Source organism: Drosophila persimilis, unplaced genomic scaffold (genome assembly GCF_003286085.1).
Source record: "Drosophila persimilis strain 14011-0111.01,24,50 unplaced genomic scaffold, DperRS2 tig00000191-arrow-pilon, whole genome shotgun sequence".
NCBI lineage: Eukaryota > Metazoa > Arthropoda > Insecta > Diptera > Drosophilidae > Drosophila > Drosophila persimilis.
Genome location: NW_020825298.1, coordinates 3,431,672 through 3,457,480, shown reverse-complemented (window position 1 = coordinate 3,457,480; position 25,809 = coordinate 3,431,672). Strand labels below are relative to the sequence as shown.

Genomic DNA, 25,809 nt, shown 5'->3' with positions numbered 1-25,809 from the left:
AAAAAGAAGGGAGGAGTTAAGTGGGCGCAATGCCCGAATTATCCAACAATTAAAGCGTCGAGGGTATGAGGTTAGGAATGAAGGGGAATGGAGCAAAAAAAAAACGAGGAATGAAATGGAAAACATATGAAGAAAGGTTTGAAAGTTTTTCTTTGGGAATAGTTTAACTTTCGTTTAACCGTCCATCTGATATTTGGAACTTGTGGAAATGAAACAAGAAATCTTTAAACGGCTTTCTCTGGCAGGATATCTATGTCTATGGACAAGGACAAGACTCTGTAGTTTCTACTTCTAAGATTTTCATCCGGCTTGAGACTAACAAAAATTCTTTTCCAAAACGGGACACATTTTCAATCTAAAAAGTATATTGCAATAAATTTCAAGAAAAAGTTGTCCGCGTGGGCTGCACATCCACTCAAATCGATCTTCCATTTCGGCTACTTCTAATAACCCCATAATTCTCGTATATTTCCCTCAGTCCTCAGTCTCGGGTCTCGTCAAAAGCGAATTCCCATCATTATGCAGAGCGCCTCACCCAAAAACCGTAGCCGTTTTACATACATATATTTTTTATATTTTATTTTTTTTTTTTATTTTTCGCTGTCTATTCAACGCCCAAATGTGCCATGCAAATTTTTGCGACTAAAACTTTTTTTATGTTTCGGTCACAAAATGGCCATAAAGTTTATTATAATAGATATACAGATACAGATACAGATACAGCTACAGATGGTACACATATAAGCGAGTGGTAGGAACGAACGGGCCGAACAGGCCACAATTTAGCTGAACGGAGTAGACATTTCAGTAATTTCCAAGTGAAAACTTTGACTAATTAACGCCCCAGTCCCAGTCCCAGTCCCAGTCGCAGCCCCCGAACCGTCGAACCTTCGTAATGGACTGGTAGGGAAAGTGTGCCTAAAACCGTAAGAAAACGAGGAAAATATATACCACTATTAGTCACGGGTTGTGTGGAAATCTGATAGCGGGTCTGCGTCTGCGTCCGCGTCTCAGGTTCCGACGTATTATGGTGCCATTAGAAGTCAAGAGAATTATTGAATCATTTGTCTGCCACAACCAGCATGGAATTCGAGAGCCAGCCCCGAAAATGGTATGCCATGAAAACGGGAATGGAACAAAACATTATATAATGCTCCCCCCCCACCCCGCGATCCGACGGCAGCTGTTCTGTGCAATAAAAACCGCTTAAAACGGTTAAATGCGAGGGCACATGTAAATCCGATAAAAGAAATTGAAGAAACTCGGGGGGTACCCAAAAATCTGCCCTCGGGGCGGCAGGGCAGCGCAATTTTGGTGTCAAAAGCTGACATTTCTAATTTGCACAAGGGGTCGCCGGTCCTCGTCGGTCGGTCGGTCGTCAGGGCCATCAGGGTGGCAGGCAAGACAAATGACAGGGCCCCGAAAATTATATTCAATGGCGGCTCGACAAACGACTGGGGCACAGAGCAAACACACACAACGTTTAATTGCGGTTAAGCGGCGGTGGCGGCATTAAAACTTTAAGTTGAACCGAGACCTCGTCGTCGTCGTCGTCGTCATCGTCGTCCTGAGGCGCTGACTTATTCAGATTATTCCAGGGGTAGCGCAGTCGTCGCGTTCCCGTTGCCCTGCCCTGCCCTCCCTGCCACCGCGCCGGTGCATACAACACGCCCTGCCCTATTCAATAATTCAACAAAAGGAAAGGCAAATAAAGAAACAGGAACGCAGAACTCTGGCCAAAGTAAAACCCACACAACTTTTATACATTTTCAATTACGAATAAAAGTTGTTAAACAACAAATAATTATACACTGGCAGAAAAAATAACGATACACCTGGGGGAAAATGGGGTTTCAGTTTTGGGAGTGACTTGAAAATGAGTAAGTTGAAAGGCAATTCGATGCAAAACGTTTCTATACCACAATTCCCTTAGGAACCAAGGAAACGAATGTGTCCGTTCGATTATGGGAAGTTTGTGCAGCGAAGCATTCGAGCACTACTCGTGGTTGAACATTGGTATTGATCGCTCTTTACCTCTTTACATGAGTCTCATTTGCTTTAATTTTCTTTTTCTTCTTTTTTTTTTGTGCATTTTTCGAGTGTAAATATATGCATAAAAGTACCCGAAACTTGGATGTTGTTAAATGTGTTACCAGTTTGTTTTGTTGTTTGAGGGCTCTACGACAACGTCGTAGTCGAATGTTGTATAATATCCCAGAGCCCGTGCCCAAAAACGAGCCAGAAATGAGAATTAAAATGGTTACGGATGGGGTCCTGGAGTTGCGTGCCTGCTTTCGGGGGGCGGGGGATGTCCTCCTTCTACACTAAATTGTATTGTATAATAAGAATTGTGCCTATTGCCTGGTTGTGTTATTGATTTGTTCAACGCTTTGGTGCTTTTGGCTCTGGGTCTATCGGGTAATTGCCCGTTTGGCGCTATTCTAAATGGGCCATTTCCATTCTGTGTCGTTCTCAGATGTACGACTGTGCGATTATATATTGGTAAATGGTGATGTGTTCTGTGTTCCAACAAATAGAACAGAACAGAACCAGCGACAACGCTGATTTATTAGCACAAGTGTGTTCCCGCCTCCCCCTCTTTCTCTTTCTCTCTTTCCCTCTCTCTGTGTGTGTGTGTGGGGGCCTAATCTATGTGGGTCGGATCTTAATCACCGCCTGGCACAAGGCCCGGCCATTAAAGAGTGGCGAAATACAAAAGGGCAATGCAGGGTAAACTTTTGCATCACGTGATCAAGTGTGAAACTGCACTTTTGAATGCAGGGCAGGGGCAGGGGGGCGGGACGAGAAACAACTTTATCAAGAACGCAAGAAAAGTGCCTTCCTGTTGTTGGAAGAAAAAGGTTAAAGGAGTGACGGTGACGTGTTCTATCTATTGTTGGAAAATCAGAGAGTATAAAACGTTTTAGGCTCTGAAAGAAGGGAACATTCAATGTGTTTTTTCAGAGATTTGGAACAACAGTGGAACAGTGATTAAAGAAAACCTTTTGAACTCTCTGCGAAGCCGTATCTTACCGATAAATTCGGTACATTCTTGATACTTTCACGTTTCATACCAGAAACAAACGAAAGGAATAGGAAATTTGGAGCAGTGGAACAGCGGTTAAAGTACCTTCCCACAAAAACAGTGTTGACTAACGAGTAAACCCTCGACTGAGCCTCTTTCAATGCGTTAAACGTTTCTTTCCCATTTATCAGGGCCCTGATTGAAATATCTCTAAACGAAATCGCCCTCGAGGGCAGTTTTCCATCAGTTTTCCTTGCCGTTAACCTTATCGATGGGGAACACACACGACGACGACGACGCAAAAGAAATTGCGCAATTGCAAGGGAGGGTTGCAAAACCCGAGACCCAAATGCGGGTGGCACAGACCTATACCCAACCCGCAAGAAGGCTGTGGCTGTGGCTGTGGCTGTGGCATGCTCTGGTGGCTCGTACACTCTCTTGGCGCATGCTGTGATAATGCCATTTGAGCTTTGCTTTTCAAATTGAGCACTCGCTGCGCTTTGGCGGCGGGGGCCTCCTCCGATCTCCATTCTCCATTCTCCATCTGCGATAGCGGGTGAGAGGGGGAGAGTCGCTGCCAGGGAACCATGACACAGCAGACGACGACGCGATGACGCTGCGGGGGTGGATTTTCTCTGATGTTCAGAGTGGCGTGCCGAAAGGGGGGGCCCATGCAACACAATGTTGCACACGAAATTATGAATCACATGGCCAGACGAAGAGTAGGAGTAGGTGGTGGTCGGTGGCGGCTGAATGACATCCGGTGGATGGGTCGCAAAAGGGAGGGTAGTAGTAGTTGTAGTAATAGTAGTAGTTGTTGTTGTTGTAAAAACTGCTTAGAAGCAGTCCAAATGAGGGGCTTGTCCGCGACCTCAACTGTCGCTGTCGCTGCGTGCTTAACGGGAATTAAGTCATTAGTAGTAGTGGTGGTGGTGGTATGTGTGTGTCTGTGTATGTGTGTTTGTGTGAATTTCAATTAAAGTTGCAATTTGCAAATTGTCACCAACGGAACCGCAACCGAGAGACAGACAGACAGACAGACAATGTGACATCCATGTAATCGCCTTCAAGTGCAAAGATAATGCCTTCTTAACATGATTAATGCCCCCTGACAGACAGCCACGCCCCCACTTTTAGAAGGGGGGCGTTGAACAGAGCATTCTGTCAACGCTGTTTTCCATTTACTAGAAATTGCACTGGAAATTAAATATCTTAAGAGGTGTCACGCACTTCAAGAAATACGCTCTGGCTACGCGCAATTCCCCGACCGAGAGGCGCTGCTGCATCACGCGGCATTCCACTGGGGAACGCTTGGGAAAGAAGAATCAAACTCGTTGAAATAAGAAATTCGAATTGGACAAACATGTTTATCGGCTTTAGTTTCGGTTCTTCTGAATTTTTCTGTCTTTTCGGGTAAAATCCTTGCATGCGCATCTTCAAATATCCATTCCAATGGAATCCTAGAGACTAGTTCTCAAATGTCTTCTATCTAAATCGATTTTCTATTATATGCCTTTGATATTCCTATGATTTATGTACATAAATCTTTCCATAGTCCCATAATGTACGCGTATCCTTTGAAACACCCAATTCGAATTCCATGAATTCCATCAATTTATTACCATTTATCTTAACTGTCAAATACACGTGTACTCGTACGGCGGTAAGGCATAGCCCCAATACCTTTTTCCTACCCCAAATACGTGTCGTGCCGCCCCGCACATAATTCTGATTTCTGGTTGTGCCACTCCGCCGCTGCCTCCCCTTCGCTGCTTGCACCATTTTGTGTCATAATCCAAACATAGCCTACTTATCGACGCCATGCGATTACTTAGTCATCGATTAGCTGACGGCGGCGGCGGCGGCTTTCACCGTTCACCGCTCGCTGCCATGTCTGCACCACTGATGTTGGTGTTGGCTGTTGGTCTGTTGCCGTTGCCATCATTCATTCATGCCACGCAACGTTGCCGCTTTTCACTTGTTTGGCTCGTGCTTTTCTTTTGGCTGCTTGTCCAGGGGGTGGGAGGTTGCAGGTGCTGCAGTGTCATTAGCCTCCACTTTTGACACTGGGGATGTAATCGAAAAACAGAAAAAACAAAAGTGAAACGTAAACAACAAATACCCCGAGTAAATACAGTGAAAGCTTCTGTGAGTGGACAGACATTCCGCCTAAGAGAGGCGGAAGAGGTGGACAACCAGGGTTCCACGAGAATCAATTCATGATTGCCTTGTTCCGATTATGTTCAGATATCGACACGATTTGAGGCTTGAGGGTCCAATTATTTCATTCCATCATTCCCAATCGCACGTCATGCAGCAGCGCCTCTCGGCCAGTCCGTTTCATGCGTTCCTTCTCTACAGATCCTTATTTTTTGCAACATATTTCATAGTAAATCTACTATATTCCTGGATCACACGTGTCGCACGTCATCCAGCATCGCCTCTCGGTTAGTTCGATGGGAGGTGGACCGTTTTTCCGCTCTTAGACTGTATTTAATTACCTGCTTAACATTTCAAGCCTCACTTGTCTAAGTTTTTAACGTAAATTGAATTAATGATTTTCTCAAGAATTTCTTTCTTTAATTTCTAAACCACATCCGGTTGTAATTCCCCTAATTTCTATTTCAATTATAATTATTTTTAACCATTTATTGTGTAAGAATATTCCCATAATTTCCATAACTTCTTGGTAGCCAAAGGCTCATCCTTTTTCAAGACTATCCATCAAGGATCGCACAACACAATCGCATTTAATGTTGCCGCCAAAACATCAAATGCAATTTCCGATTCCGAATCTTTCCCCAGAGAGAGATAGAAAGAGAGACCATCAAAAGTGCTTGGGTCATGGCAACAATCAACAGTCCGCCGTCCACAAAACGTGACGCTTACAACAAATCTAGGGATTGTAGTTTTTTTGGGGGCCCTTCTAACCATCATCATCATCAGTTTCTGAAGAAGTAAAGAAGTGAACGAAAGAATGGTTTGGTGGCAGAAAAATAAGTAGAAAAGCGGCCGAGGGCATGTGTAACAAAACAGAAGAGAAGACACCGCATAGGCCAGCACAAAAAAAACACACACAAAAAGTCTGAAGAAAAACCAATTGTGAGATCTGGAATTTTTGGGATTTTCAAGAGTCATCCATGGGCCCAAAAGGTTTTTGGCAGCTTGGGAAATGGAAATGGGAATGGGAATGGAGTTGGAGTTTGAGATGGGGAATACTTTTGGTCGGAGATCGGAAGCCGACACACATTCCAGAACCACCGACAAATTTGTCATTTTAATAAGCGCATTTTGCTGCGGGGTTTTTTCGTTTCACTTTGATACGGATTTTCGTTTTACTTTGGTTTGGGGTTTTGGGATCATTTTTCTTTCGGGTTTCCGTCTGTGTCAAGTGCATGATTTGGGGAAATATTTTTGGGCCTGCCACAAAGCTCCGCTCGCCGCCCTCAACCTTTGTCCCCTCCAATCTTGGAACGTGTTAAATTTATAAGCAGTCGCTTTTGTTCCGCAGCACCAGAAGCAGCCAGCAGCTGAAGGAGGAGGAGGAATGCCTGGCTAATTTACGATTATTTTTGTTTATGAATCCGTTCGCTCGTATAAACCTAATAGAGCCATCAATGAGCCATAAAAATGAGTCTGGGTCTGGGTCTGGGACATGTGACACGCCCAACTTCAACTCCAAGTCCAACTCCAAGTCCAGATCCAGTGGCAGCTCTCCCCCCCCCCAGTCGTGTGTCTAGTCGATGTGGCGACGACTTTGATGGGAAACAAAAGAGGAGTACGAATGGTATATTATCGACCAATAAGAGGATGATATATAACCCCTTTCGGCAAATGAAACGACATATTTATAGCACAGCAATCATCATCACGGGGTAGCACCAGTTTTATATCAATCTGATGATGCCTCACCAAAAAAATAAAACAGAAAAATAGCCAGCCACATTTTTGCATTTCTGTCTACGTTTATGACAAGAAATCATTGGGAATGGTCATTTTAATATCGAATTTCATGGGGAACTGAATGAAAAAGACATAAAGAATATATTTATGAAGAAGTCATCGAGAGGGATTCTTCAAAGTATTATTTTCGTTATTCCTTCGTCTCGCATTCGAGTACGAGCCAGATACTGAATGTGCCGCTCATCCGAAAGTGCTGATTGGTGCTATCGACAAAGAATGTCGTTATTGCAGTCTGCTGAAATTCAAACAAGAGTCACTTGAAATGAGCTGCACATCAGAAAAAATGCAACTACCAGAAATTGAAACAGAACCAGAACCATAAAACAGTTGGCTCATCGACATGCCTGCAAACTACATCGTTCGTTTGCCTGGAAAACTAATTTGTGGACTGCAATTTTTAAGAACCGATTGGCATGGACAAACTCTTAATATTTCTACTTTAAGCAACAAATAACTGTAGTCACGCATACCTATCGAATGAGCAACAAATGCATGTGGGGGACACTCATTTGGTTCGTTAACACTCGGTTAATCATCACACAACTGATTGAGTTAACGCTGGTGACAAACAAAGACTTAAGATTTCACCATTCCAAGGGTCTATGGAGTGCTGGCAAACTCATGTAATAACCGATACGGGTAAGCAAGTCCCAGAGATAGGCCATTACAGGGCGGGCCTTCAATGGAATACTACTTTCAAGTTTGGAACAAAGTGAAATTCGGACTCAAAAGAGTCAATGTTTTCTCTCATTCAATTTGTGGAATTCCAAGTATTTTCTTGCATCTAAATTATAGCAATTCTTAGAGTTTATCAATCTTATCTTATTTTATCTTATCAAGAAAATGGAACGATTATAGCGATATAAACTGATAAAAGACACTTTAAGAATTGAACTCTTTGAATGGAACAATTGAGATTAAGAAAAGTTGCTTTTGGATGGAGAATACTTGAAAATGGAACCCTTGTAAAGAGAAGACCCTCCCCCGTTGCACTTGCCCACAGACTGCCCGACACTCCGGCCGTCCAGCTCCTCCATTTCCATCAGCTGAGCGGCACAGCTGACAAATGGCACTGTAAAATTGCCATTCTTTGAATGGCATTTGCATATTCTCCAGTTCTCCAGACAGTGCCGACAAAAATATTCCACACAAAAGAAAAGAAAACAAAACAAAACGAAGAAATGTTGGCGCTACGGAAGAAGCCGGAGGCAGGCGACAGGCCTGCCGAAGGAAGTACAGAGAAAATTGCCAACACTTGAGTGGAATTTTAAAATGTCTCTAGTCCGGGCAGGAGGAGTCGAAGAACTTTGAACAGCTGCAACAACAATCAATGGTCTGACATTGATTTTCTCTGCCTTTCGGGGTATCTTAGGCCTCTTTGGGCCCTTAGTCACTCGTTTTTTGGCTGCATGAGTCACACGACGGTCCATCCATTGAGAGAGCACATTTCATATGCAAAAAAAAAAAAATCAACTACTAATTTTCGCTTGTAAAAATGCTTTCCGCTTTCATTAAGCAAATTTATTTTGTACATACTTTTTCGTACTACTCGATCCGCTTGGGATGTATCTCGTATCTCGTATCTCGCATGGCATTGGCACCGACGGACGACCGCCGACTGTCGTCTGTATTTTAGCGAATTAAAAGAAATTGCCTCATCCGACAGATTGTGTGTTTTTGTCTGTGATCTGGAAATACTCGTAATGTGGATAGATGGCCATCTAGCTAACTAAAAAGATACGACAGATACGACTCTGAGATGAGTCATCTTTTACTTACAGATCTAGAGATCTAGAGATCTACAGATCTATAAGTGACAAGGTTGTCTCTCTGTCGCTTTATTCAAGGGAAGGCTTTTGCTGGAAATACTAGACAAATATCACCCCCATAATCGTATAATCTTCTGCTTTTGTCTTATCGAAGCTTTAGATACAGTTTGTATCTGCCTTCACGCATTTGTGGAATTCTTTTTTGCTTAGGGTGATAATATGGAAGCGTTCTGTTTCTACAACTCCACTCTAGACTTCAGACCTTCCAGCATTGAAAGCACACACTCTATCGAATGGCAATTAGATATTCCTTCGACGTGGAGGCGGCTGTCTTTGTGGCAGGCAGCACGTGTCTCTGGAAGGGCAGGGGCAACGTTTTGGGGACAGCGACAGCTGCGCCTGTTGCCAAGTGATTTTGCAGACAGGAAGCGCCACAGCGCCACAAGACAATGCTGCCACTAAACACACGCCCACGACAAAAAACAAACGGGAAGAGAGAGGAGAGAGGAGATTGGCAGCGATCTATGACAAAAGATGGCATCATCGGAAGGGAAGAGGGACATTGGACAGTGAACAGTGTTGATGATGCGTAAACTAATCTCAAAAGTGTGCCCATTACCGGGAAAGGAACCCAAAGGATCCCAAGGATCGACAGAACAAACACAGCCTACATCCGGTATAGGAAAAAAAACGAGAGAAAGAAAGAAAAAACACACCAGAGGCATATGCCAAAAGATATCAAATTTAAATATAAACACAGTTAGGGCGAAGGTTCTCTGGTTTGCGGATGGATGGAGGGGGGAGGGTACTGGGGAGGGGGAGATCTGCCTAGAGGATGGATGTGGAGCCACTCACCTGTCGTGTCCATGTAGACAATCAATGTGGCAAAGACTGTCGCAAACGAGAGCAGGCACAGTGCAATGGGCAATAGCTGGCGATAGGGCGACGGACTCAGCCGGGGATCGAGCTTCTTGTTCTTGTTGCAGGATCCACTGGCTGCTGCAGCTCCTCCTCCACCTCCTCCTCCGCCCGCACAACCCGCTGCGGCGTTGGCATGATGATGGTGGTGGTGATGGTGGTGCTGCTGACTGTGATGGTGACGGTGTGAGTGCTGGCCCTGGTGTTGCGTCCGCGCTCGGGACTCGCCACCAGCTGCTGCCGCTGGCGTGGCTCCTCCGGCTATGCATGCCCCCGATCCGGACACCTTTTGGCAGCAATGGAGCTGCTGCTGCAGTGCCTGTGGCAGCCGCGTGGGCGTCGACAGGGGCGAGGACACGGTACTGACCGACGGGGAGCTAATCACGCTACTCAGATCGCTCTCATCTGGTGCTGCTGCTCCGCGTCCAACGTCTTCCAGCTGCGGATGGTGTTGCCGACTGTTGCTGTTGCTGCTGCTGCTGTGTGGATGCCGCTTGTGCCGCTGCTGGACGTGATCCGTCTCATCCGTGCCGCAGTCTTTGGTGTTTTGTTGTCTAGTCTCCGTCTCCGTCTCGGTCTGATCGCGGGGCTGCCCAAAGTTCACTTCGTCCACGTCCTCGCACTCGATGTCGTCGTCGTCATCGACGGCCGCGTAATTCGTTCGAACCGGCAGCGTCTTTCTGCTGATCGCTTCCGGGGGACTACTGATGGCGGGTATCGTTGTTGTTTTAGGCTGATGGACAGTGGTGCTAGGGGCGCTAGAGGCGCCTCCGCCTGCACAGCTCCTGCTCATGGTGTACTTTTTGGGCGTGGCCTTGCCATGCCGCCTGCTCTGCGGCGCCGTGGATGATCGCTGCTGGTGCTGCTGCTGCTGGTGAGGATTACAGCTGCTGATCTCCTCCTGCTCTGCCTGCTGCAGCTGCTCCACGGCCAGCGCTGGATGCGCCGAGAACACTTGCTTGGACATCGCTTTTGGTTTCTACTCTTCGGGGGGGGGACGGGGGGAATTTTCTCCTTCTCGCTTAGAGCCGCATCCTGGCCAGGGTTTCAACTGAAAGAGAGAGAAAAGAGAATCCAATTAGTCTCGAAACAAAAAACTAATTTCAAAGAGTGCATTGAACTAAGGAATGAGAATCGAGAATCGAAAATCGAGCATGGAAGACCCACAGCATCCTTCATCTGTGGTGCTCTGCTCTTCGCTCCATATGTCTGCTGTCTGGGGCAATCTTTTGTCTGCGTTTTGGTCCTTCTTTCAGACCCCCCTCCAACCCCCTTGCCCACCCTTGTCGCTCCTTCTCCACCTTCTGCTCCTTGTGCTGTCTGCCTGCCACACATTTTCATTTTTATGAATAGGCAAAAAAAAAGAAGAAGAAGAAAAAGATGAAGAACCGAAGAACAGAACCCAAAAACGAACCCAAGAGCAAAAGTCGCTCCAAAAAGAAATTGAATACAAAACTCCACCACCTGTCAAAAATCGAGAGACTGCTGCCAGACAAAAGAAAGAGAGAGAGAGAGAGAGAGAGAGAGAGAGAGCGAGAGAGAGGGAGACACACACACATAAGACTCTCCGGAGAGGCAGAAGTGCAGGAGAAGAAGACGGAATGATTGCTAAAGAATTTCAACAACAACGCGAGGTATTTTGTGAACCAAATTAAAAAAGACACAACACAAGAGCGAAAGAGAGGGAGCGCGGAACGAGGAAGGAGTGAGTGAGGTGGAGTAGAGCCAGGGCCCAAAGCGGGGTGAAAAATGCATTGCAGCGAGGCATGAGAATTATAAATGGATTACCACAAACGTACCGAACCATTTGATACCCTTTGAGGTCTACGATACACCGAATAGTTGATAGATTTTCGATTCGAATTGTGGAGGAATATTCAAATATTTTACGTTCAAAGAAAACTGCTTTCAAAAAGACAGTTTTTTGATTGATTGTTTCACAGTGGTTTCGGTTCTTCCCCTCTCTCTCTCACTCGCTCTCTCTGCGAAGGGTATCAAAGACATTGTAGACGATGCACAAAGAACGAAAGAGAGCGAAGATCCCAGAGAGGGAACAAGCCGATCGTTGAGTGAAGAGCACGGGAGGGAGGGGGGAGTGAGTGCCAGCCGTTTCATGTGCGAGCGTGTGTGTGTGTGTGTGTGTACTTGTGCGCCTGCGCAACAGACGAACGAAGCAGAAGTAGTAGAAGGGGAGGGGGAAGAGAAGCCATGCTTTGAAAAGTGCAAGCGAGACGGCAAGCAAGTGGAATCGAGTTCATCAACTGGCAGCAGAGACCCTGGCAGCGGCAGCGGCAGCGACAGCGGCAGAGCGCAGCAGATGTTTCTCCCAATGTTTGGCGGCTGTTGCCGCCTGTCTCGTCCCCTCTCTCTCTCTCTCTCTCTCTCGCAGTCTTAAGGCATGCCCTTCCCCTGCGTAAAGGGCATTGACAAATTAACAAGAGATTTGCGGTGGAGAAAAGAGAGCAAAAGGCACAGATAGAAAAGATTCGACAAGTAGTCGAATGTCTGATCGGCAGACTATAATTTGTACAACAAAGGATCGGAATAAAGGATAAATTAGGAAAACGTTTAGGAATCTTTTAGCCCTACAACTTTCGTACAGGTTATAGAACCTAGAAATTTCCATTTATGGTATTATTCCATGCCCAAAAAAACCGTTAAAATATTGAAGGAAGCGGTACCCAAAATGCTATACTTTTTAAAGATTTGAATCTAAATCTAATTTTCACAATAAATCCTCCAAATGAGTATCCGATCCGAATATGCTAAGGACACAAAATAATTATAAATTTAGCTCAAAAAAAAACTTGGATTTAGAACTTAGATTTCGAATTCTGAAAGAATTCTTAAACTATTAACCCTAGAATGACATTATTCATCGTTCAAAAGTTCACTTTTCCAAATACAACTCCATATTCCGAAAAGAGTATTCCCACTTTCATTTGAGCCTAAATCCAATTTCCCTTGCAATTTTTTGCCTTCTGTAGTTTTTGCTTTATGAACCATAACGTCTTCTGGCTTACCCTCCTTCTACTCCAGCATATCATCATCCATATCATCCATATCGCTGCTGCTGCTGCTGCCTCTTGGGCAGGGCTCCTTTTGCGCTAAGGGCAAGGCTGCAGCAACAGATCGCTGACCATCAACGAGAGAGGAGTCCACTCCGTCTCCCTCTCCGTCTCCGTCTCTGTGTTTCTCTGGGTTGCACATTGACTTATGTGGGGAGATGCCGCAAGGCATTCGCGCATTCATTAGCCATTACGCGTGCGCCCAGTTCTCAGATTCTCCGATTCCCCGCAACACTCCCGCTCTCTCCCTCTCCCTCTTTCCACTGGAGCTGGGATGTGTTTTGTATGTTTTGATTTGCTTGGAATTTATTGAAACATATCCCCAGCAAAGCCGCGACTGCTGAGGCAGCAGAGAGAACGAACCTGTGATTAAATGCCCGGCTGCTGTTGCTTTAATGATACTTCGTGCCCCTCCCCCACCCCGTTTCGAGTGCGTTCTTTAAACGATATGGTTCTTGGAATGTGATCATCCAGGCAAGGAGGAGGCATCTAAATGGAACCCCTTCTTAAAGATAACTCAGGCCGGCTGCTGCTGCTGCTGCTTCTTGTTGCAATTGCAACTTGTGGCAGGCATGTGGGTTGCCAGCCAAAGCCTTGCCTTCTCAGGGCTGTATCCCATTTAATCGATATCCATTTTGATGCCAGGGTAGCTATTAACCAATTAGGAGATGTTTTTTTTTTGACACAAAAACATGAAATCTAAATTTGGTTTACAGATTTCTCAGTTCAGGCAAAAAGTCTTCAGAACCAATTAAACCATTACGCAGCTCCATTTGACAGAGTATCCATTCGCTTATGGAAACATTTGCACAGATATTCCACGGAAGTACCACAGTATTACACATCCATGGCTTTCCTTTCAATTTTACATTCATTTTTCATATTCCGAAGAGATTTTGGCTATCTTCTGTTCCATTCCACAGTTCCCCTGGCAGTATATGTATCCGTTCGCTTATGGAACATTTTTACAGCAATATTTCTATGGGGATATTCGTACATTTTACGAATCTGCAGTAATGGAAAGGTGTATTACAGTTCCTAAGCTTTATTTTAAATGCTGTTCCATTCCATAGTTCCATTAGCATTAGCACTGGATGTATCCGTTCGCTTATGGGAAATATTCTGCTTGGAATATCAATTCTGGTCACTTCCCCTAGCCTTCTTCCCCCCAAAAACAAAAAAAGTTTCCCACGTGGCTCAAACTTTGAATCGCATTCTCTACACTTTCTGGCAAATAAATTTGATGATGGCCAACAATTGTAAGCCGCCGTCGGAGACCATTCGGAACAATTAAGATGCATTTCCAGCAGAAGACAACAGAAGACGGCAGAGGAGACCCCAGCCCCCGACCGGGGGCCAAGTTTGGGGAAGAGTTTAATGTGATTTTGATTCAGTAATTAGCTGGAGATGGCATTTGATTTGTGGTGCGCTGTACGCGCTAAAGCGCCATGAAATCGAAATACAAGACACGGACAGAGGAGATGGTGGGGAGGAGGAGGTCTGCTATAGATAAAGTATCTTGTGGATGCGTCTGTGTCTGGCGTGTGATTTACGGCTTGTCGCACAGCGCATGAAATCGATCGATTATAAAAAAAGAGAAAGAGAAAAAGAAATATATATAAAATCAGAGGAAGCCGACAGCCGCACGGATGTGTATCTTTGCATCTATATATCTGCAGATGTAGATGTGGATGTATCTGTTTCTGGCACTGTATCTATATCTTGTGTGTGCGCTTTCATTGATGCTGCTGCCCCCTTTGCTTCCCCCCTTTTTTTTTTGTTGTGTCTGCTTGCTGTCTGGGAAATTGTTCACTTGGCAACAGCATCCCCCCCATCCCTAATCCCCCATCATCATCATCGGTAGCAGCAGAGGAACCTCCAGGGCGGCGCCATCTCTTCAGAGGTCACCAAACACAATTTTTGGAGGATGGGCAGCGTCTTCTCGTGGGCTGGGGCGGCGACGGAGGAGGAGGAGGAGGTGCAGGCCCCGCCAATTTTCAGCACATTTGTGTGGCGCAGGCCAATTTCCAGGAAAATCAAAAGGAAAGGTGAGCACAGCTCAGAGGTGGCACAAACCAAGACAGCAGGCAAACCGAGTGCCAAAGTGGCAAAGTGGCAGAGTGGCAGAAGTGGTGTGGCAGCAGTGGAGGAACCAGCGCAGCGAGCGAGAACATGCCACAATAATGTTTTGCGGTTAATGATCGTAAAATGCGATGGACGTAGAAAATGTAACAAAAAGTAACAACAACACAACAGAAAAACAAAAACAAATACAAAAAGAGAGGGAAGCTCTAACGAATGATGCGGGCAAGAGTGATGCGACTATGGGGATACCCTGTTAAGCTACGAAAACTGATCGAATGGGAGGACCCACAGATGAGACTTATTTAAGGAAATACTCTCTTAATGAAAGGAAAAGAAAACAACAATCTAGGGTAAGGGATTTTTCTATGTAGACAGCAGAAAAGTGGCGATGTTTTTCATAACTATGGACCTAGTACGGACTGCGTCCTGAGTCCAAATTTATGGTTTTATATTGATTCCGAGAATCTTTATTCCCCAACGAGGCCTCCAAGGACTAGGCGATCCTTTTCTGATCTTTTCTTGTTCATTTTTACGGCTCGCAAACTCTCCAAGTTCTCATATCATTCCCAAGGACATGGTTTATAATGAAATTCAGTTGGAATTCATATAGTTTATGGTACAGAAATACCAAAATACCTGCATCTACCCTCTGTAAGAGTGGCATGGGGCATAGCAAGGAACGGCGAACGGCACAAGACATTTTGATAAAACATTTACAAACGCACTGAAGCATAACTCCATCATCCCATCTCGAACCAGCACACGGCTACAACAGAACTACAGAGCCACAGAGCCAGAGTAGAAAAAGAAGTTAGGAGCAGCAGAGAAACAGAACCACGATGTGGACGACGATGATGGCCAACGGGAGACAAGAGACGATGCCTATGAGACGATGGGCAGTCGAGTAAGAAGAACAAAAACAAAAACACAAACAAAAACACAAAAAAAAAGAGGCAGGCCAGGCGCTCGTAGAATTATTCTGCTACGCTTTTAACCATATGGTTTATTTATACAAAAAGGCATCAGGCAGCAGCAGAGGCAGAGGCAGAGGCAGGCGGCAGGCGGCGACCAACATTGGTAACAACAAAGTGGCAGACAATAAAAATGCAATTCTAAAAAAACCAGCGAACAACAACAACAGCCCAACGAACGTTGCACGTTGCACGGAGGAATTCTTCTACGTTTTTTTTTCTTCTGCGGCTGCCACATTCTCTTCGAGTCTTGGACTCTGGAATGAAGAGCGATCCAAGAAGAGGCGATGATGTTGATTACGAAATGGGTTTTGGATGGGTTGCTGGGGATATTACTGCCAAAAAGCGAGGGTTGCCAGAGATATCCAGAAAGAGAGGCTATAGCCATTATAATGTATCCCAAATGGCGAAACAGTTTTTATTTTTGGCCATTTTTCCATTTCGTATCTATTTTTGGGGTCTTGAATGATCATTTATCAATAGATCTAGAGATCTGTGATAACTATAATTAATAATTTAATTAATAATCATTTCTGATTACTTTCTTATTAATTTTAATGATCTTTAGCACAGTGAAAGCTCCAATTAGGTGGCTATTTATGGTTCTACTATGGAATTTTCTTTAAAAAAGATTACTTATCCTACTACATTTCTACTACTCTATTTATACTCCAAAGAATTGAAAGATATTCAATTTAGATTCAGTTTAAATCCCCCGCCATTTCATTATTATTTTCCATTTTCCATTATTGTTCTTATGGAACTCTTCCCCCTGCCCTCTCTCTTGTGTGACTGTGTGGCAGAGACCACTAAAAAGTTGTTGAAATTTTCCCAATTGCAGGAATTGCAGCAATTGCTTGCCACCGAAAAGTCGAAAGACCAAAGACCTTCATCCTTCAACGGGAACACACCTTCCTGGAGGGCTACTTAGAGGACCGGCAGCTACCCCGAAGAGCTCTTTTGCTGAAAGCGCTAATGAAAAAATTGCCATGCACTCGCTCTCGCCCCTCGCCCTCTCGTGTCGGCCACACAGGTAACCGTTAACGTTAACGTTAACGCTAAGAAGGTAAGTATTTCGGAAATTTATTGGTAACACAAAAAAGCAACAACAAAAAACTGTTGACCAAATGTGTAGCATATGCTGCTGCAGTCTTGAGAGACCTGCGAATGGGTTCGTCGCTTCGCCTCGGTTCGGGTCGGGTCGGTTCGGTTCGGTGTGTGGTGGGACCTGTGTGGTCGTCGTCGTCGTCGTCGCCGCCTTATCTTGGCTTGTTTATCGGAGAAACGTCCGTCCATCGGTCGGTCCGCTCGTCGCCGGCGTTTTAATTGTTTGTGCCGAAGGCGTCCGTCGCGACGGTCGGTTCGTAGGAGTTTCGGCCACAGAGGCACCGCCCTTCGTCCTGTAACCACCAACAGTTATTTCAGCAAGTCGTTCTAGTAAATTAGCACATAAAACAAAAACAAAAATGGGGAAATGCGGGGCTGGGGCTGGAAAGTTGCCAAATAAAGAGCGGCAGCAGGGACGCGAATCTAGGGTAAAGTTGTGGGGCGGGGGAGAACGTGGCAAATGTGTCTACTGCTGCTATTTTATTGCTGCATTTCGCCTTTTGCATGTTGGTAATTTATTACCAAAAAAAGAGGAAAAGAAGAGAAGTAGCAGCAGGAGGCCTCAAGAGGATAGGCTTCACTGCATTTGGCAGTTGGTTGGGTTCCCCCGAGGGACGACAGATGGCGTGTGCCAAAAGCGCGCAGGACTCCCAGGCATGGATCCCACAGGCCGAGGACTCCAGACGTCAACGTACCCCGAAACAGTGCATTGCATGCGACAATTTCCACTTTGATTTCCATCCCGAAGCAGGAACCTCTGGCTCCTTGGGCTGTGCCTTATCTTAACGAGAAGTTGACGTGTCTGGGGTTGCATGCCACACAATCTCCGAGAAGTTGAGGCAGGATGCAGCTAAAGTTCCACTGCTAGTGGCGCAGATAGCCCACAAATTTATGGCCATTATGGCCATCCATAGAATAAGGCAATAAAATTGTGGGAGTTAGTTGGCCAATTACGCGGCATTACAGTCTCGGCCCCAGCCTCAGCCTCGTGATTGTTTACTTTCTCTGTGTGTGCGCTGTGCCGCCATTTGCTGGGGTCTGATACCAATCGATTGCTATCCGTTGATTCCTTTCGTTCATCAATAGACTTCCATTCGTTATGACTTTGTTGAGAACTTAATTTCGTTCAAGTTGCTTCTGTTTTTGTTTTTGGTCCAAGATCCCCACAATGACATTTTGTTTAGAGAAGAAATTTCAAATGCATTTCCAATTAAAATTCTAATTTATTGGAAACAGAAAAACTGTTTTCGAGGTTATTTTTAGGTACAGAAAAGTATGAGAACTTTTTCAGATGTGAATTTTTTGATAAACTGAAGAAGAACCCGGTCAAGGAATGATTGATATTTTTGGGTAAGAATACCTCCCGAATTATTATTCCTTCGTCAATCTATGATGATTCAGTGATATTCAAAGCACTCTTCTTTCCGGGGGGACTTTCAGATATTCCCGGGAAAAAGGCCTTCGTAAATATTCCTGAAACTAGCAATAAACATTTTCCATATTTCCACAAAACCCGCCCCCCACCAGGGACCTGGGAGCTACATATGTGTTTTTCTTTCCAAGTTAACTGCAAATTAAATCAGATGCCAAGATGCTGGCTCTTGATAATTATGCAATTTCTCTGGATAATTTCGCCATTAAACTCAAGACCATAATCTACTTCACATGATCTCTACTCTACCGTCAATTGCTAGCGCGTACTCGCATTTCCATGGAATCAGAGAACGTTATATTAATTTGTACCCCCCCTTCCACGTCTTCCCCACTTCCACGTTGCTTCCAAGACACTTCCAGGGTGTTCCTCCTCCTCCTCCAGCAGCGGCAGCAGCTGCCGCTTCTGTTTCAGCTGACGTGACTGCAGCCAACCAAAGCTCAATGAAGCAGCGGCAGAGACGGCAAACAAAAACAATCCAAAAGCAAAAGAGTGAGAGAGATGCGTAATGAGCATCACGCACAAAATGCATAGAAATGAAAATGGATCAAGAGCAACAGTGCGAGAGAGGGATAGGGAGAGGCAGCACGAAGGAACAGCAGGTCAAGCAGGTACAAATGCAACAAGCGCTCCCTCGCTCGGCTCATGGCTCGGCTGATTAGAAAGAGTGCAATGTGCGTGTCGGGAGAGGCTCGGATCGCATCGCATCGCAACGCATCGCTCTCTCGCCAGTCGAATGTGTGTGCGTGTGTGAAACATAAACAATATTTGATGAGTGCCGTTGCTTCTGGTTATGCTTGCTGCGGAGGGTATGTTGTTTTCTATGAAATGATTGAAGGAATCGCTTGCAATTCTTTAAAGTGAATTCTAATCTTGATCAAAAGCGAATATTTATGCCAGGGGACATATCTCAATACATTTCAACAAAGCTTGAGGAATTCCTGTTATATATGTTTTCTATGGCAATCCATATTCAAGGGTATCCCAAGCCTCGATAGATGCCATTGCATTTTCCTGTTGATGTTGATGCGTGGCTTCTGCTGCAGCGCTGCTGCTGTTCGTGTGCCTGCACATGCATGACGAATGGCAAAGAGAGTAGCCTTCCAGAGAGATAGAGAGAGAGATCCCGAGAGAGGAACCGAGCCGAGGCTGGCATAATAATTCACTTAATCAGGCTTGAGCGGATTTACCGACTCTGGACATTTATCACAGCAGCAGCAGCCCCGGCAAGCGGCAAAAGAGAAACAAGAGAACGAGGAGAAAGACAGAGAATAATGGAAAGAAAACCGAAAATTGGCCCAGACCCGATAATAGACAAATTGTTGCCCGTTTTGCCGCTGATAAGCAGCAAGCAGGCAGGCAGACAGCGAGAGAGGGAGAGGAAGAGGGAGAAGCGGTAAGTGGATGCGGGCAGGCGGCAGGTGAAAAATGAAAATTGAGATTATGTTTAACAGAAATCTCCCCTTACTCTTCACATTCCTCCTACTCCTCCACCTTCCAGTCACTTCCATTCCACAACATCTCAAACACATGTCGCTCTTTTTTTTCTTTTGGACCGAAAAACGGAAGAGGGACTTTGGTATGCATGAATGGGTCCACACAGGAAAAACTCAAGTGGAAAATTCCCCTCAAATGGAAATGAAAAGATCCGATGCGATGCGATCCGAATGGTTTTTGGGCCGGGGCCAGGCCAGTGTTTGCATGTGCACTTCTTTTGCTTTTTGTTTGCAACACGTTCGCTGGTGCCGCTGCTGCTGGTGCGGCATGCCACGTTGTTGCCTGAATACGAGTGCAGCATGACATTTCAGATTTTTCTTTTGATTTTTCAAATAAAGGAATTGCTCAAAGATAATGCCAGGGATTTACCAGGAAATGCTTTTAGCCGAGGAAAATTCAAATGAGCAGGACGAAGGAAGTGGGTTTCATGATCAATCTTTCTTTGTGTTCAGGGATCTATGTGCAAAGAACTGTTCTCTGAAAAGTAGGTTTTAATTTGGAATGATATTCTGACCAAAAAATCAGTCTTCAATCTTCAAAAAGCTTCTCCCCTTCACAGAGAGTACACCAATTTCCACTCAAAACCCAAACAATTCCCACTCATCCTTTCCCTTTACACACTCACACGCAGACCCTGTGCCCCTTGGCTGTACTGTACCTTGGGGGGACGCCATTGTTGTTCATCGATTGCTCTGCGCATTGCATAAATCGCAAAAGCGCCAGGAAACCCAGAGCAGCGCACAAATGGTAATAAATGTCAGTCAAAGTGCAAAGCACAGAAGAGAGAGGGAGAGCAGAAGAGCGAGAGCAGAGGGCAGAGGACAGAGGACAGGACAGTCGTAATTGAAGTCAGGAGTCGGGAGTCGGGAGTCAGGAGTCAGGACTGGTTGTCGTGTCAATAAATCGAAATATAAACTCAATTTACAAAATTGAAATTGAAGCGGACCGCCGCCGCTGCCGCTGCCGCACTGCACGCAGAAGGGTTAAACGATGAGGTGCACCTGCGCACAGGGTGTCGTCCTGGACTGGTTTTTCATCCTCTCCTTTGGGCAAATCAGGATTCCGATTCCGATTCCGGAATCCTCGCAGTGGGGGAAACGTTTCGGGAATGGAACAAGCCACCAACAAGAAATCAAGGTGTGTGACCTTTTCTGACGCTTTTGTAACCTCTTCGGTTGTAACCTCTTCTGCGCCTTTTTATTATTTTTTCCCCTTTCTTCTGCGTTTTTTGTGTTTTTGTAGGTTGACGTGTGCGAAACATTAAGGAAAAGGGTTAAAACAACTATGAAATTCGCATAAAAGTCTCGCTGGGAAAAGTAAAACGGTTTACGTGCGGATTACAAAAGAGTGACAGAGCAGCCCAGCCACAGCCACAGAGGAGGCAGAGGCAAGAAAACAAAACTCCGAAAGCCAGAGAGGAAAAATGCTCTAACAAAACTTCGTTTAAATACCGTGTAATGGACGACTAATGGAAAGAGTCATGGTTATGACTAAAGCAGGACACGTCCTTCTTGCCAACTGCTCCCTCAGCTCTCCCATGATGCGGCACATTGATGCTCGACTCGAGAATGTCCGAGAATTGGAAAAACAACATACATTGCGTGTGCATAAATCGGTATATTGGTTCTCGACCAGAGTCTCGATAAAGGACTTCCCATCGATGTTTGAGTGGATCATAAATGATACCTTCTGGATGATTTCCATGTCACATTTGAATCTTGGCTTTGTTACGGCCAGTATGTTACCCACATAAAACCATATACAAATCACACAAAGTCCCAGGGTATTGCCTCATTCGAAGCCCCTATCCTAACCCTTTTTTCTCCACTGTCTTTGCACTCATTTAGGTTTTTCCTAACCTTTTTGCTTTGGGAAACATGTGAGGGCACGTGCGTCGTCATCGGAGGCATTCAACTTTGGTCAAGATGATGATGTGGGTGGGCGTAATTAGTGGCATGACTGCCGCCACCCTGCCTCGGGCCGTGTCAGACACCGGGTGGTACCTTAATTTGCCGAAAAATACGGATAAAAACGAAGGACATGATGGATTTGCTTTATCAATTTTTGCGTGTGGCAGGCGGCAGCAGGAGCCTGCCTCCAAGCACCTGGGGCGCATTGAACCCAAACGGCAGAGAGGAATAGAGAGAGAGGGAGAGAGGGAGGGGCGGGGCAGGGCTAAAATAAAGTGTAGCCAAGCGGTGCATGTGCAGCGGCTTGTTGCAGAAGCAGGAAGCCAACAAATTACGGGCCACACAGCACAGCACAGCACAGCACAACACTCATCAGGTGCGACGACGACGTCCAATGATTGAGAGTCGAGAGCAGAGTCGGCGACGGAGTCGGCGGCAAGCTTCGAGCCAAAAAGTAATTTAGTTCAACTGCCAGCCATGACACATTTTTACGGGGCCTTTTTTTCTGGAGCGAAACGAAACGAAACTGCAGCGTCTCGTCTCCCGCCCCTCCCCCCCTTCTCCGACAAGTGCCATCAAGTGGCAAGACCATTCTTTTGTTGGCAGTAATTGAAATGGAAGTTAAAGCCAAAATGGTCGACAACGACGACCACGGCGACGTGTTTTAATTGTAGTTTAAAACCAAACCCCCTGTTCCACATTCGAATGATTCGTGGGGATTCGCTTTACAATGTTCCCATAAGCGAAGGGGTACTCGTGAATTTTTACGGGATGTTTTTGGATATTTTTCCTACAAAAATATATTCATGTTCTGAAAATACAAAATCAGCTGTTTTTTCGGCGATTCAATCAACTGTTGTGCGTTTTTTTTTTGCCAGTCACGCGTAAACGTTGTCGCATCTGCGACATGCGAATGGTGGTGCTGCCTGCTGCCTGCTGACTGCTGGAATGGAACTTTAATTGAGCTTAAACTCTACTAACGGCACATTTCCCTTCATAAAACTTTGTTCAACATTTTTTTTTTGTAATGCTTTCCATTCTGCTTTGTCATTGTCATACTTATGTGCATGATTGTATGATTGTTCCATTCTGTTGTTTATCTCTGGGCTGAAACTTGATTTTCCGCCGCCCTCTCCCGCCTCCCTCCGCCCTTCTGAAACTCTCTCAAGAAGTTGTTAAAGTTTTACCACCGCAAACCGAACAACAACAAAAACAAAAACTAAGAAAACTTTGCTCTGCTTCTGCGACTCTTTCTCCTCTTCCTCCTCGCTCTCTCTCTCTCTCTCTCTCGCTCGACACTTCTTCGTCAACTTCTTTTTTGTTGTTGGGGAATACTTCTTCTTCCGACTTTGCGTCGCTTTGTATCCATATCATTTCCTACACACAACACACCTTCTTTTTCTTCCTCATGTATCTTTCTTCTTCGCTGTATCTTTGTCTTTCTTTCATTGGGGTAAGGGTACCCTCGTTTTAGAGGGTATTCTAGTTCTGATCAAGCACTTGATTTGGGAGAAGCTTACCCAAAAATCTTTACATATCTGAAAACCTTCCACAGATTCTTCTTGAGACCGACTGGGTTATACAAGTACCGTGTAGCGTGTCATGCAGCAGTGCCCCTCGGTCGGTTAGTGCATCTGTCTGCGATCTGCTCTTGGTTTGGTTTGGTGTCGATTGGGTCGCTAGACACTTCCAAAGCTCAAAGATCAATCGGATGAAATACAAATCTTCTGAGGCTTGAATTTTATTACTTCCAAAGAACTTTGGCCCTCCCCCTAAAGGGTATCTAAAGCTGCTTGCCCCAAAGCCTACCCAGCCCTGTTTCCTTCTGTTTTTTCTCGCTTTTGGCTTTGACAACTTCTTTGGCTTTGCCCATGAAAAACGAAAGAAATAACAGAGACACAAATACAGAGCGACAGACAGAGACAGGGACAGAGACAGAGCCAGAGACAGTTCTCTGTGGTCTAGAAAAATGTCTTGTAACCACAAAAGTTTGTATTTCAAAGTCCAAACCGCACTGTGATTCTACTCGCGTCTTCTCTTGGTCTTCTCTTTTTTCGTGTCTTTCGCTTTGTTGTGGTTTTTGGTTGTGTTTTTTTTTGGGGCCGGCGACACTTGGATATCTTCTTTTTTTTTCGTTGGTTGGATTTCTGTATCTGTATCTCTTGTTGTGGGGCATTGTTATAATTATGGGAATTATTATTGTGGTTTTCACTCGGTTTGTGGCAAAGGAAACCTCAAGAAAACTGGTTCTGCTGGCCAGAGAGAGAGAGAGAGGGAGACACATCCCAAAACATTTTGATGTAATCCGTTGATAAGAAATCCCGAGTCTGGGAACGTGAAAAAGGTCTGCCAAAATAAAACTGGGATCCAGTAATTGCGAATAAATGTTTGATGGTCCATTGAAATGAGTTGTTTATGTTCCAGAAGCAGCGGCCGAGAGCGAGGGGGAGCGATCCTCGAGATCCCAGAGACATTGTTTACATTCGGAAATAGATGGGAAGCCCAGCGGCAGGTAATGCTGATTGATTGAGGCAGCACCAGAGGCAGAGGCAGAGACAGAGGGGGAGACTCCTCCCACTCCCACTCCGGATCCATCCTGCTAGTACCTCGGGGAATATTCTTTATGGCCTTCTTGGAAATAATCTTATCAGCCATAACTAGTTGGGTCAACACTCTGTGAAGCTCTTTCCTCAACGGATTCCCGATACAAAACGCGTAGACAGGGCCTAGAGGGGCCTCCTCTAGAGTCTTCAAATTCCCACACTTCATAAAGTGAGCGTTAAGTGAATCATTAAACAAATTACAAATTAGTATGCCAGTTATAAATAGCAACAAAATATCTATACACATAAATAAATAAATAAATAAGCTGCAAGATCCTATAGAGAGAACATTCGGTTCAGTCCAGGCCGCCTCTCCCCACAAAGCACACAAAACACAAAACACAAAACTAGGTAAACATATTGTAGATACTCGTATGAGGTACATATATGTCCATCAATGTAGTGTAAATATTGGATCTACTCGTAATCTACTCCGTATGCACCACCCACTGTACCCGATCGCACTGTACGGATCGATCAAGAGTGTGGGTTAGTCAGCTGTTTGGCTGCTATGATGAGTGGGTTTCGCTTTTCGGCAGAATGGATGGATATTTTCGGTTAATCATACCTAGTGGCTTTATGGGGCATTCATTCGGAAGAACTTGGGAGGTTGTTTGTTACGAGGCCCAAGAGTTGAGTCACTAAGTCTGTAATATCTGTGTCGATGAATAAGCGTTATATCCCTATTGCAATGGGGGAAATTCGTCGAATGACGTACAAGCTTGCTCTGTAAATTTCCCATAAGCGAAAGGATAAATTTGCAAATGGAACGCATGGAATGCTCTCCGTTCCTTACATCTTACTGTTTCCATCGTTCAACCCATCAAAGAATTACAAAAACTATTTAAATTAAAGGCCTACAAAGTACTCTATAATCGCCCTGACGTCACAGACCGCAGACCGCAGAAAAAAAAGCGAAGGAAGAAAGAACGAAAAAAAGCAGATGCAAAAAAATAACCAATTACCCATTTCCCATCCCATTCATTATTCCATTCATGAATGCTGCACGATTTATATGCTATTCAGAACGTAGGCAAATCAAAACAAATGTCGAATGTCTATATAAAGGAGATTTATAAAGAGACGATCGATGCGAACGAAAGAGTTGTTATAATTTTCCGTTTAACAAGGCTGTTTGTACATAAATTTATTGAATTATGGAAAAATGTTGGCCAAAAAAAGATTGCATTTCCAATGAAAATCGCAGGAGCCGAAGGAAATGGAACAAATGGGCAACGGATGACAGAGAGATTGAGATAGATATTTCTACTCTCCAGCTGTTTATCCCCGATTATTAATTACAAAAATGTGTGGAGCATCTTGTAGTACATATCTGATGGATACGCGAGTGCGATTTCACAACTGTGGAAAATATGGGGACGATGACTCAATCGGAATCGGCTGCTGCCAGTGCCACACTCTTTACCTACTTTCAATATTTTGCATTGATGCTGGCTCTCA

The 25,809-nt window shown here is 45.0% G+C and overlaps 1 protein-coding gene across 1 annotated transcript in view; it reads right to left on the bottom strand.

Annotated features, from left to right (window-relative positions):
• LOC6595478 (protein Star) overlaps positions 1 to 25,809 on the bottom strand; it is a 32,449-nt gene that overhangs the window by 2,736 nt on the left and 3,904 nt on the right. The window contains exon 2 of the mRNA XM_002020614.2: positions 9,613 to 10,726. Coding sequence (XP_002020650.1) covers positions 9,613 to 10,642 — 1,030 coding nt within the window. The 5' untranslated portion in view covers positions 10,643 to 10,726. The remainder of the gene's footprint in view (positions 1 to 9,612; positions 10,727 to 25,809) is intronic.